Source organism: Triturus cristatus, chromosome 2_2 (genome assembly GCF_964204655.1).
Source record: "Triturus cristatus chromosome 2_2, aTriCri1.1, whole genome shotgun sequence".
NCBI classification, from domain to species: domain Eukaryota; kingdom Metazoa; phylum Chordata; class Amphibia; order Caudata; family Salamandridae; genus Triturus; species Triturus cristatus.
The window spans coordinates 801626227-801640180 of record NC_140582.1 but is presented as its reverse complement, the minus strand read 5'-3'; the positions used below and the strand labels follow the sequence as shown (position 1 = coordinate 801640180).

General features: G+C 48.4%; 1 protein-coding gene across 6 annotated transcripts in view; it reads right to left on the bottom strand.

The window, feature by feature from the left end:
* The window catches only part of LNX1 (ligand of numb-protein X 1), a 270440-nt gene that overhangs the window by 24551 nt on the left and 231935 nt on the right, over positions 1–13954 (bottom strand). For all 6 annotated transcript variants that reach the window (XM_085642096.1, XM_085642098.1, XM_085642097.1 and 3 more), the window contains one exon: positions 6121–6298. In XM_085642096.1, coding sequence (XP_085498222.1) covers positions 6121–6298 — 178 coding nt within the window. The remainder of the gene's footprint in view (positions 1–6120; positions 6299–13954) is intronic.

Genomic DNA, 13954 nt, shown 5'->3' with positions numbered 1-13954 from the left:
ATAAATAAACATGTGAAAGTGCTCACAGGCCCATACTACTGCAAGGCTCTCCTTTTCAGGTTGGGAGTAGGCTTTTTCCGTGTCGGAGAGACTTCGGCTGGCATGTGCTATTATGTGACGCTGGTCCGAGTCATTGTCATATTGGGCCAGGATAGCACCTAGGCCGACTGGGCTTGCGTCGACTGTAATTTCTGTCTTGCGGTCCGGGTTAATGTATGCCAGGCTTTCAGCTGCTCCCACGGCGTGTTTAATTTCCTGGAAAGCTCGCTCACACTCGGAAGTCCACTCAAAGGTCAGCCCTTGCTTTGTCAGTGCTCGGAGTGGGTGGCTGATCGTGGCATAGTCTCTAATGTATCTCGAGCAGTAACTCGCCATACCCAGGAATGATCGCACATCGCTGACATCTTGTGGGCTCTTAGTGTCGTTCAGTGTGCTCACTTTATCAGGGTCAGGCTTCATCCCGGCCCCCGAGAAGATGTGCCCGAAGAATTTCAGCTTCGACTGGTGAAATTCGCATTTCTCTTTATTGAGTGTCAAATTTGCTTCCAGAAGCGCGTGGCAGACTCGGTCCAAGGCCGTATCATGCTCCTGGACGTTCGCCCCATACACCAGAATGTTATCACTGTAATTCAGTGTGTGAGGGATGTGATGGATAGTTTGGCGAATGGCTTCTTGAAATATCTCAGCGGCTGATGAGATGCAGAAATTCAACCTCTTATACCTGAATACCCCCAGGTGCGTCGCGAAGGTTGTGATATATCGAGAGCTCTCATGGAGTTCCAGCTGGTGGTACCCTTTGTTAAGGTCTAGCTTGGAGAACACTCGCGCACCGTTGAGTGCCGCTATCATGTCGCTCAGGTGGGGTCCTGGATGACGCTCTCTCTCGATAGCGGTGTTGGGCATCCGCATGTCCACACACAACCGCACCTTTCCGGGAGTTCCTTTCTTTGGAACGATTACCACTGGCGACACCCACGGGGTGGGACCCTCTGTGCGTTCGATGATATCAGCCGTCAGCAACTCTTGCAGTTCGTCTTCCACAGCCTGTTGGAGGTGGAATGGCACTTTCCGAGGGTGCTGGGCAACCGGCTGGACCTGTTCATTGATGTGGAGGTGGATCCGGGTTCTGATCATCTTGCCAAGTCCCATGAATAACTTCGGGAATTTGTGAATGATGTCACTGGTATTGCTGACACGGTATAGGATTTCCACCAGCCTGAGTCGTTCGGCCGTCGGCAGACTAAGGAGACAGTCCGCCTCTGGCCCTTCTATGACATGAATCACGGCGGGGACAGACGTTGTCAGGTGTCTCAGCGTCGTTGAAAACTTCCCAAGGCAGGGAAGTGGCTTCCTGGACATCCAGGTGTAAACACGGACATATGCCGGGCTCAGTTGAGGACGAGGGTTCATTTTGTTATATTCCGTCACTGGGATGTAGTTTAGCGACGCCCCACTGTCCATTACAAATTTTGAATTGTGCTCACCGACACTGATGTCTAGCCGGGGGTATTTCTTTAGCTGATCAGGATCAGCAATCATGTTCGCATACTCCACCGAGTATTCACGTTCGTCTGAAGTCGATCTCGAGTCTCGAGAGGGTGAGCTCCTCGACCATCGCGATGTTCGCGACTCCCTGTTGGAATGCGATGACCTGGATGACGATTTTGGGCGATCACGCACCGCTCGCGCGTGATGCCGGCGAGTGACGCTCCGCGCCGCCGCAGGCAAATTCTTTTCTTTCTCGCGTCGATACTCTCCGCACATGGCTTCAAAGTGGTTGCTCCGGCCGCACTTGCGGCACTGCTGTCCCATGGCTGGGCACGCACCGGAGTGTGGGAAGTCATACCCGCATCTGTAGCATCTCCGTGCTGCCGCCTTCTTCACGTGATCATGTCGTCTGCTCTTCCTCTCTGAGTCCGGTCGACGATGCCCAGAGTTGCGCCGGCGCGATGGTGGCTGAACGTACCGCCCTCGCTCCCTGGATCCTCGACGAGAGCGGCCGGTTCGCACCTGACATATCTGTTCTCGGCGTTCCGTGCGCCCAGCTTCCATGGCCTTGGCCTGCTCCTCAGTCTGGTCATGCACTCTCGTCAGCTCTTCGATTACGTCTAAGGTGTGGCTTTTCTTTAGCAATTTTCTCCGGAGGGTCTCAGACTGGCAGCCGTCAATGACGCGCAGCCGTATGGCGTCATCCGTGGAGAATGCTTCAAAATTGCAGTGATGTGCCAACCTTCTTGGGCGAGTAATGTATGTGCCCATCGCTTCATCTTTTTCTTGGTGCGCCCGCTGGAACACATACCGCTCGTAGTCTACGTTCTTTTTGTGTACGAACTTTTTGTCCAACGCTTCCCGTACCTTAGCATACGTCCCTGCATCCGCAGCTGGGATTTCCTTGATCATTTTGCTGATGTCCTTCCCCACGAGGTTTCGAAGCGCAATCAGTTGATCCTCATCCCCCAGTACTTTGGAGCCTTTGATGTAGTCTTCAAAGTCTTCGATCCACTCTTCCCAGCGGGGGCCCATGCTGCCTCCGACCACAAGCGCCAATGGCTCTGGAGGACGCAGGTGCGACAGTCCCATGACGATGGGTTTCGCCTCTTGGCGTACGGGTGATCCCTGATTTGACATTGCGCCTCACGTGGATTTGTCTCCGCTGCTTGTCCTTGCTTGTGCTTGTTGCAAGGTTATTCTGCTTTTGCTCGTGCTTGTTTGTTTCTGTGCACGTGGACTTGTCTCCGCTCACTTGTCTTTGCTTGGGCTTGTTAGATGTGTTTGCCGCCCTTGCTCACGCTCATTCACCTCTTTTACTTGTCTTTGCTCGGGTTTGTTGTAAGGTTATCCTGCTTTTGCCCGTGCTTATTTATTCCTGTGCTTTTTTTTTTTCTTGCCTTTGCTCGTGCTTGTTCAATCCCCTTTAATGGCTCCTGGGCGCCTGACTTCAAGATGGCCGCCTATCCGATTTAATGGGGGTGTCCTCATAGAACTGCCTGGTTTCAAGATGGTCGCCGGGCCGGCTCCACACACCGGGCTTCACACGTGTCTCAGCCTTTGTTCACTCGCTGCTCATCATGCTCTGGGAGCCTCACTCACCAGCTCCGCGAGGCCTCAGTCGGTGTCAGGCAGGTGAGCTGCGCTGCCGCTTTCACCGGATCCCCTCGTCTTCCGCTTCTTGCCGGGGGGGCTCTCACACAGCGGGTCACTCGCTCGGAAGGGACCAAACAGGGGGGGGCCAGGGTCTCACTTTCACCCCGCGCTCTCCGGACAGACGCTGAACACGGTTGCACGCGTAGCGCTGCTCCCGACGTCTTCTTCTGCGTTTCGCGCTCGGGCAGATGAGGTCACACGTTGGGGTTTAGGAGAGCACACTGCTCATCCCACCCTCGTCGCCAGCTGTCGTGTCGCGATACGATCTCAATAACGACAGACACCGTGTTCTATCTCGTCAATCCTTTATTATATCCTTTCACTTCCCCGTCCCTACTCCAACTGCCGTCCTCCCACACGCTACTCCTTTTCCTCCCTTCCCGGATACCCCGCCCCTTCAGGCACTAGACTGCCACACACACACACGACTGTACATCCTGCAGCTCATGCTGTGTTCCCACCAATTAGGTTGTGCTTGTTGGACACCGGGCTGCTGTATTCCACCGATAACACTGGAATCTCAGTTCCGGCAGTAATTCCAGTTACTTGTGATCAGCCCTTTGGCATCATGCAGGTGTGCGCATACCTTGGGATAGAGACCAGGTCCTAAAGATTGAGCTACGGGCACATGTACCAGCTAGTGGAATCATTTGGAGATTATTGTATGCCACTGTTGTATATGCTTTATTCCACAAAATGCATTCCCTTTCAGGAAGTTTACCACAAATTGTACACTTACTGTTAGAGATCTATTCAAACTGGTAATTTAGAAATGAATTCATTACTTACCTGTAACAACAGTAGTGCATTATAAGGGAAGTCTATATATATATATATATATATATATATATATATATATACTATGCATTGATCAGGAAAACAATGCTTCTGTACATTTTTTATGTTTGGGCGCCAACTATTGATGATGTTGCCCATAAGCTCTCAATGTTTCAGCATGTGACCTCGATTTTCAGACTATTTTATCTGGTGCCCCACTTACTTTATAGTCACTAAACAACTATAACTAAACACTTATAAGGTCCCAAAGGTGAGACCTATTGGCTATGCAAATGCTTGTTTGTGTATGCTACCCATACTCCAGTCAATTATGGAAATTCTTTGGTGAGACTGGAAGGAAACTGAAAAGGCTGACCTCTGAGACACTGGTCAAACCTGTGTGTGTCAGAGGACTTTGACAAACCTTTCCAGAGACATTTATGATCACCTCCCTCTCGCCTAGTTTGAGTGGATGTTCTTCTGTGGTTTCAAAAGAAGCGATGCTTGTGTTGACCAGTGACAAGCAGTTTGAGTTGACTGAATGGAAAAAGGTAAAATTGCATGGATCTGTAGACAAGCCTGACTTTTTCTAAGCTACACGGTTACTCTGTTTTTCATATTTGAATACCCCTTTCTTGACCCATTGGCTGTACCTGTTTTTATTCTCCCATAGTTCAACCATCTCATTCTTTTTTCCCATTCTATTTCTGTAGAAATCCAGTAATGGCAAGGTGGATATGAATAGGGCACCCCTACTGACTCTTACTACCAATGCTTGTGTTTGAGGCTGTCATCAACAGACTCACAATCTACTCAAGGCCTTTATTCACTCGGAGATGCAATGAGACTCCATCTGTCGGGAATTGTCTGCCTTGGTAAATGCACCACTAGCGTTTGGTCTATCTCCTCTGGGTCAATTGACAGTGATTCGGAGTAACCCTTCAATCAGAAGTGTGAGGAAGGCACAGTATACTCTGTTTTGATTGAGGCAAGGTACCAGAATATCATGTTTCAATTATTGTACTACAAAAAGATCATAGCAAACATATCCATGACCAAAATATTGACAAGGTAAGTACATATAGGTTAGTATAGGTTTACTATACGTTACGCCGCATAACTACCTATTGATCTATCTTCAAGGTATGTAGATATGAACTTAAGAATAGTAGGTATATACCTACCATTATATACTTACCTTCACAATATTTTGGTTATCAATATATTTGGTACAATATTCTTGTAGCACACTATTTCTGGAGTCTATATTCTGACATACGACCTTTGACTGCCCATTTGAGAGAGTAAGCCGGGGGATGGGAAACGAGAGCAATCCACTATAGCGCAATCAATGTGATATTGTTCATCTACACATAGGGGCCCCTGCAGACCCTTTGGTGCAGGAGTGTCTCAATATACCTGCGAGGTAGCCATCCTACGTGAAATGTTGGTGGCCGCTCACCAGAGTTTTGAGGAGCCATCAGTTCGCTTTACACCACTGAGGACACTGCTACTTTTCAGTCCTGTTAGAGTGAACTTGTGAACCGGAAGCTACCACTGACCTGAGCAGAGCGCTCTAGGAATTGCTAACATTGCAATGAGCACATTCACAGCAGCGCATTGCAGCATGCGCACAAGCAACATCTGTAAACATTTAAATGTGACCCTTTTGACTCATGTATTTTTATCTGATGAGAAGCATATTTTATGCTTTGGCCTAAGAGCTTGATTTCATGAGATTTAATGGACACTCTGTGCCTATAGAGCAAACTCATCTTAACTTTGAAAGCTAATCATCGTCTTTCTGTTGCTATCATCTTTAGCAGTTGCAGAACTATTGACAATGTTTTAAGGAAGAATGCAGGAATTGTTCTATAATCCACGTCACTATCAATGGCATTAACAGCAGAGCCAATTCATACACGCTGCCAGTAGATTAGCACTTTTTTATGGTGTTATGACTGGGGTTGAACCAGTCCTGTACCTTCCAATGAAGCATTGGTACATCACCAGAAACAGTTGTCGTCTCTGTGGCTACTTATCCTCATACATTGGAAAAGATCCACCCAATTTCTTCGGGCTTTAATCTTTTCTCAGTCTCTTCCTGTATCTGTAGACAGACCCCCGACTTCTTGTATACCACAAAGTTACTGCAGTTTTTACATTTGGATCAGCCCTCTCATGGCCCATTGGCTGTACCTGTTTTTATTCTCCCGTCTCTGCTTATGACGCCATCCGGCTCCACACTGATCACATAAATGGGTAAATCCCATTCTCTGTGGGACACCCCACCTGCGACGATCATTCCCAGGGACTCTGTGTGATCTTTGCTGATGTTCACCACCTTCTCATGGCATGTAACAGTATGGAGGGCGCTCTGTGGGAGACAAAGAAAGTGGGGTGTTATTGCTTGCCCTTTTTAAATCATCATTTTCCTCGACTTGTACTGAGCAAGCTCCAAAAAACACATGGGTGAAATGCTTACCTGAAGAGCAGCTAGGGTAATCCTTGAATCCTCAACACCAAATTGGTTTGATAGTGTTTGACCTGGAAAGACCCTCATACGGTGCCTCTAGATAAACGAGGTTATGCAAATGTAAAGAACCTGGGAATATGACCTTTAAGCCAAGACGTCCTTGACAGATTAGTGCTGTTGCTGAAGGTTTGGGTTCAGAGGAACTATAAGGTTCTAGGATACAGCTATACAGAGATACCCGTCTTTAGTACTTGACTGTGGGTTCCCTAAAGGACACAAACCTAACACTGAAAACCCTCCTCAATGAGCCTGTTCATTCCACTGCACCTACTAAAGTGTGGATTTAAATGACACATATTGCCCACTTAAGATTTTCAGTAAACCCACACAGCTCTTCTAATCTGTGACGGTAATGGCCATATGGTGCTACCAAAAATGGTAGGAAGGCTAACCACAGGAAAACACAACATAGCCATTTACCACAGGGACAGACTACATTACTCTGCCAAATTTTGAGTTTGACCATATAATTATATGGAAAGGCAGCTAAAGTAAACCGTACTGAATGATGCAGGATACTCAACAGCCTAATTCATCCTTGGTACACACTCCTATACCTGTGGCTTGTGAGAAAGGGAACAGTAAACTCCACCCAGTTTGGTCTTCATAATAAAAATGAGTCGCATTTGAGAGGCAAGCTGACTGAAAAAACCTCCAGATTGGCAGTCCATAGTGTCATCCCAGACTATCGATTTTATATGGATCATTTCTAGGGTGGAATTGTTCGTCTTTTAATTTGGACCACTTTTGAAGGTTAATTTGACTCCTTAGAGAAGATTTCAGTTCCATGGCAAATGTGGTTGTCTCTTTGGTTATCTCGTTTTCTCAAGGAGTGTATTTGAGGTTTATCGAAAATTATTTACCACTCCTGGAAAAGACTTTTAATTTTAAACTTTCGGTCTAACAGTTTTCCACATTAACAATATTGCCATTTTAAGGAACACATTAAAGAGGTTGGTATTGTTTAGTTGTTGACTTCTATGGTTACTTGTAGAAAGCATTCTAGTAAGGAATTTGTATTTACACAAATTGGAGGAATAAAACACAATCTATTATGCATCCTTTTCTTCCAAGACACATAGAGGTGGGAGTTTTTGAAAATGATAGTATGGTGTCTCCTGTCCAATACAGGAGATACTGGCTCGTACTCGAGAGGGGTGACTCCGCAGTTGATTATACCACATCATCATATTTGGCTTTACGGGATATTATATATCTATGCAGATGGAACCTATATTTTGGATTTAAGCCCTGAGGAAGTCGAGGGTTATTGCATCCAGGGGCATGGCTTGATGCCCGAGGAAGATGGCGGCGTGTCTGTGACTCCCGCCGGGTCGACGCAGACAACGAGCATCAGACCCCGTCGAGCCGGAATGGGTTTGTGAAGGCGGGTAGAGCTGCACGCTGTCTTTGAAGGGAGCCAACTCCCTCGCAGCAGTATTTTATGAGTGTTTCAAACAGCGCGCTCTCTCTCACCTCAGAAGCAGCCGCCATTTTGGATTGCGGCCGCTTCCTCTCATTATATCCTAGCTGAGGAATCGACGCTGAGAAAAATTCCTCATCTACGCTGCTTGGTATCAAGGCTACCAAGGTATGGTTATTTCAGCACTTTTGGCCACATGAACTCTTGAGCCCTCTGGCATGGCTATTGTCTTTTGAGGCTTTCTTTTTAAATAAGCAAGCTGAATGGCATTTCCCCTATAAAAGCACCATATTCATTACCTTACCTCAGTGACTTTGTGGAGCATTTATTAACTTGTTAATTTGTTATCATATGGGGAGATTGAGGAAAGCTGACTCCTGTATTGAGCCCGTGAAACAAAAGAAATGTATACAAAATTCTACGGTCTTTTCAAAATTCGCAACCATGGAAGCTTCCTCAGCTACCTTTGCTCCTAAAAATGGTGCCTTATCTGACACAAATTCTGGCTCCACTGCCTTGGGGAAAGCCTCAACAAAACGTCTCAAGAAAGACCTGCTTTCCCCTGCAAAATCTCCTCCTGCAGCTTCATTGGACCTGTTGGTAGTAGAAATTTGAGCCTTACGTTTCTTTCTGGAAGAAACGAATAATAAATTACAAAACCTTACCGAAAGATGTTCTCAAATGGACGAGTGCTTGGGGGCAGTGGAACGTAGCGTCTCTCTTTTCAATGATACTGGGAATAAAGTCAACTCTCTCCAGACTCAAGTTTCATCGTTACAAAAACATGTTGAAGAGTTGGAGAACCGAAACAGAAGAAATAATCGATGTATTTTTGACCTGCTGGAAAATGTGGAGGGATCGGACGATCTCACTTTCTTCAAGAGCTTTCTTCCAGAACTCTTAAAACTTCCTGAGAACACCTCTCTAACAACGTGCTCATCGATTGGATCTCTTGCCTGCTGCAGTTTCTTCTCCAAGATGCCTAAGAGGCGTTATCCTGTATTATTTGGAATATACAGACCTTCTCAAAGTTCTCTCAGCAGCAAAATCCCTCGATCGTATTTCTTGGTCTGGCCACACTTTGTTTTTCTCCCAGGATTACGCCAAGAGCACGGCTGACAGACGCAAGGAAGTTCTCAGCATGAGACCGGATCTTCATTCGTTGGGAGCCCGCTATGGCCTTATCCATCCCTGCCTTTTTAAAGTTACCTACAGAAACAACACAACTGCCTATGAAGATCCCAGCAACTGAGAAGCTTTATAAACTCTTGCAAGACAGAGACCATGGATACTTCAAGGCCTTCGTCCTCCTATTCAAATTAATATTTCTGGATTTCGCTGATCTTCAGAACTGTTTTTTTTCCTTAAATGCCATAGAATATTTAACGTTGTTTATATATTCTTCTGATGTTTTATCTCAGTATTGTTGTTGATATTTAAAGTTGGTATGCTTTCTCTGTTTCTCCCCCTTAGACATATCATTATCTGTGCTCGTCATTGTTTTATATCTCGTTGACTACGGTGGTTTGTGTGTCCCGTCTACAGAGTCTGGATGTGCCACCCTTTCATGTGGTTTCTCCCTCCCACCTTTTTTGGAGTTTTTTTTAGGTATGTGTATTCCTTTGTCTAGCTTTATTTTCATTCTTATTTTTGTTTCCTTTTCCTCCTCTCGTCTATCTTTTTTCTTTCTGTCCCCTCTCTGTAACCTTTACCAATGTTTTCTTTGGTCTTCTTTTCTTCTTTATTATGTTAATATTGACGTTCAAGCAATTTTTACAATACTTATCTTCTTACTCTGAACTATAAGGTCTGTACTCTGCTACCCCTTTCATATGTATATTGTAATTTCTTTTCTTCTCGCATTGAAGTTCTCATGTCATTGAAAATTATTTCATGGAATGTATGAGGCTTAAACTCCCCATCAAAAGACAACGTGTACTAACACACTTATCGAAGCTTGGTGCAGACATAGCTCTATTACAAAAAACCCACCTCACCGAAAAAGAATCTTTGAAATTAAAAAGGGACCAGGTGGGTTTGGTTTTCTTCTGGAGTTGCTACATTATGTCGTAAATCTTTAAATGCCAAATTACTTTCCCAAGAACTTAACGATGTAGGTCGATGGTTGTTAACTGAATTGATGATTGGGAAGACCCCACTCTCTCGTTTCAACATCTATGCTCCGACCACAGGGGATTCTTTATTTTGGACTAACCTCACAAAAAATCTTTTAAAACACCCATGACAATTTTATCTTGGCGGGAGATTGTAATCAAATTTTGGATCCCTTTATTGACAATAGTTTCCCAACCTCCTTCACACACAACAAAGTCCACAAATGTTTTGTACAAACTATTAAGCAACGGAAGTTACTAGATGCCTGGAGACTTTGCAACCCCATTACAAGAGAATATACTTATTTTTTCACCAGTGCACCAGACTCAGTCATCTATCGATTATTTTTTTATTTCCAATAATATTTCACAACCCTTACAGTCCGCTTACATTGGTTATATTTTAATCTCAGATCATGCACCAATTTCCATCCTTTTAGATAGTCTCAACAAACCCAATCTAACTAATCGTTGGCACTTTAACAATCCCTACTTCTTGACCCCAAATTTACCTCCTCTTTTACCTCCTTTGTGAATGAATTCTTTAAATTCAATGAATCAGATGACTTACCTTTTTATACCTTTTGGGACGCCTTTAAAGCAACAGCAAGGGACTTTATCATTAACTACGTCTCCAAAAAGAGACATATTGCCTGGAAAAATTCCACTGATCCCTTCACAAAAATAAAGAAATTGGAACACTCCTACTTTACTTCTATGTCAAAAGATTGTTTAAATAGGAGGAGCCTAGCGCGCAACCAAGATGGCCGCGTAGGTGCGAGGCTCCCGAGGACCTCCGCGACCTCCTACATATATCCTGACAATATCCTGTCCTAGATGAGGGGACTGTGTTGGTGAGCCAGAGCTGAGGTGGCACCTGCTTTCCGCTTCCAAATTGGACCTCGGACTCCGGCGGTAGCGCCGTTTGAGATTTCCGGCCTTCTCCACGCCGGACCCCGGATTGGAGTTGTGGGGTGATCCGGAGGCAAAGTCAACAACAGCGGCGGGCTGGGCGCGGCGGCTCGCGTACCCCGCACTTTCACTTTCGCTTTTGCACCCTCCTTGCTGTTTCGGCGAGGTTGGGTTGCGGGGCACTGTGAGGTAGTGTGGCCCCGTTGGGGTGCCCTGCCGGCCCGCCGGCTGTGACTTGCCCCGTGGCCCTGTGGTGACCCCCCCCCCGGATCCCGTGAACCGGCTTGCCCGCCCTTTACGACGTGCCTGGCACGGCCGTGGGACTGGAACCATGTCCACAAAGCAAGATGGAGATCGGGCAAAGGTGAAATCGGCCCGACGTGGCGCAGTCCCCCAGTCTAACAGCATGGACCGCTACACCCTCCAGAAGGGATCTCCCGAGGTGCCGCATAGGTCCCCTGAGGGCCCGACTGATGCTCCTGCTCTGCCCGCGGACCTGACCCTGCGAGACGTGATGGGCGCCATCGCTGAGATGAAGGCCTCGGTGGACCAGCGCTTTGATACACTGGCGCAGAAAATCGACTCGGTCCTTGTGGATGTTGGCCTGGTAAGGGCCGATTTATCCAAGACTAATGACCGGGTTGATTCGTTGGCCCACACCACATCGGGCCTCACGACGGATGTGGCAGCCCTCCAAAAGGAGGTGCGCCGGCTTGGCCAGGCGAGCGCGCTGATGGATCGTCGCCTGGAGGATTCTGAGGGTCGGGCCCGGAGGAACAATGTCCGTATTCTCGGGGTGCCTGAGGGACGGGAGGAGGCGGCGGCGGATCTATTCGTGGAGGACTTGATTCTTACCCACCTCCAGCCCCGGGGACTGAGTAAATTCTTCGCGGTGGAGCGGGCCCACAGGGTTCCCGGGGGAAGGCCTAAGCCCGGAGCCCCCCCGAGGCCTCTCATCGCCTGGATTTTCAACTTCCGAGACAGAGACGCTATCCTGCAATCCTCCAGACTACAGGGGCCGGTCAGACTCGACAATATGGATATATATTTTTATCCTGACTTCACCCCAGCGGTCCAAAAGCAGAGACTAAGCTTTCTCGGAGTCAAACGTCGTCTACGGGACCTAAATCTCAAGTACGCTATGCTTTTCCCGGCTAGGCTGCGGGTGGAGTTGGATGGCCGTACGCACTTCTTTGATCGTCCCGAAGCAGCCGGGGACTGGTTAGATACTTTGCCTGGGGATCGGGATCGGGGGGGTGGGGGGGGAGCGGTGGGGGGAGAGGGCCCGCCGGATCAGGACTGAGGGCCTAATATTATGCCTCGCTCTGGACAAAATTGATGTCACTTTAGACTGTTCACCTGTGTGAGTAAGTCTCCTCCTGTGGAGGTCGTGTGGGGTCTCTTGGGGGTTCTCCCTCCTCCTCTGGGGGTTTAGTTAGTTTCACCATCTATGGGGCGAAAGGCACACTGCACTTTGGGGGGGCTGTTTGGGCTCATGCAGGGGTGCAGGGAGGGGGGAGTTCTGTTGGGGGGGGGGGAGTTGGGGTGGGGTGTTGTTGTTCGTTTTTACCACAAGGCAAACCCTTTTCTGTATTGTTTTTAAGGTGCTCTCCGGGGGACGATTGATGGCTCCTATGTGTTATGGGGGGTAGGGAGTTGACTTTGCTGTCTTGGAACGTTAATGGACTGGGGGATAGGATCAAGCGAGGTGTGGTCCTGCAGTATTTGAAACGAATCTCACCCGATGTAGTCTTCCTGCAGGAGACACACCTTATTGGAAACTCTTTCTGTGCCATGAATCGGCGTGGCTATCGTTTGGTGGCCCACTCGGGCTTCACGTCGGGCTCACGGGGTGTGGGCATTATGGTGAAGAACTCGCTCCCGTTGGAAATTGATGAGCTGCGCCATGATGATAGGGGGCGCTATGCTGTTTTAGTGGGGAGAATGGAAGGCAAAGTGGTGGTTTTTGTATCGGTATACGTCCCACCGGGTTGCAGGCGACCACTTTTGCAGACCTGGGGCGCCTCCTCGTGGGCCTTCCGGGGGGACTCCTGGTGGTTGGGGGGGACTTCAATGCGGTGGTTTCTGGGACTCTGGATCGTCACCCCCCTAGGGACCTCCCCCGGGCCCAGGCGTGGCTACCTGGCCTCTTGGATACACTGGGATTGGTGGACTGCTGGCGCTTAAAACATCCCACGCAGCAGCAGTACACTTTCCACTCGGGGGCACATGGTAGCCTCTCACGGCTTGATCATGTCCTTGTCCCGGCGGCCTATGCTGGGAGTGTGGGGGAGGTGCGCCATCTGGCGCGGGGTATTTCAGATCACTCCCCGCTCCTGTTCCATTTTGATGTCCTTCCGAGGGGTGAGGGCAGGGTAGTTCCCATCAATGCCTGGTACCTGCGCGACCCCACCATTCGCGCTGCTGTGATTAAATCCCTGCAGCGATACTTTGATGAGAATGTGGGGTCCGTCCCTTCGGCTATTTCCTTGTGGGAAGCCTTCAAGACAGTTCTCAGAGGAGAGGCCCTGTCCCTCATTTCCCATGCCCGGAGGCGCGAGCGGGAGGAGGTTACCCGGGTGGAGGCCGAAATTGCTGAATTGGAGGGTGATTTAGAGGGCGGAGTGACGGATGCTGCACTGCATGTCCTACAACTTAAGCAGGCGGCCTACAGGGCCCTCGTTACGGAGGCGGCCAGGGGCCTCAGTAGGGAGCAGCAGGGGCGACTGTATGATGTGGGTGATAAGGCGGGCAAACTGATAGCGTGGTTGGATAAAAAGGAGAGAGTGAATCGTGTGGTCCCGCTGATTGAGAGGACGGATGGTGTGAGTGTCACCGAGCCAGAAGACATTGTCTCCTGTTTCGCGGATTATTTCCGCGAGGTGTATTCTCCGGTCTCTCCTTGCTCGGAGGAGGACTCCCATTCCCTGCTTAGGGATATCGCGCTGCCTTCCCTCTCGGAGGAGGACAGGGTGTCGCTGGATGCCGCTCCTACATCCGACGAAATTGCCCTCGCCATACGTTCGGTTGCCTCTGGCAAGGCCATGG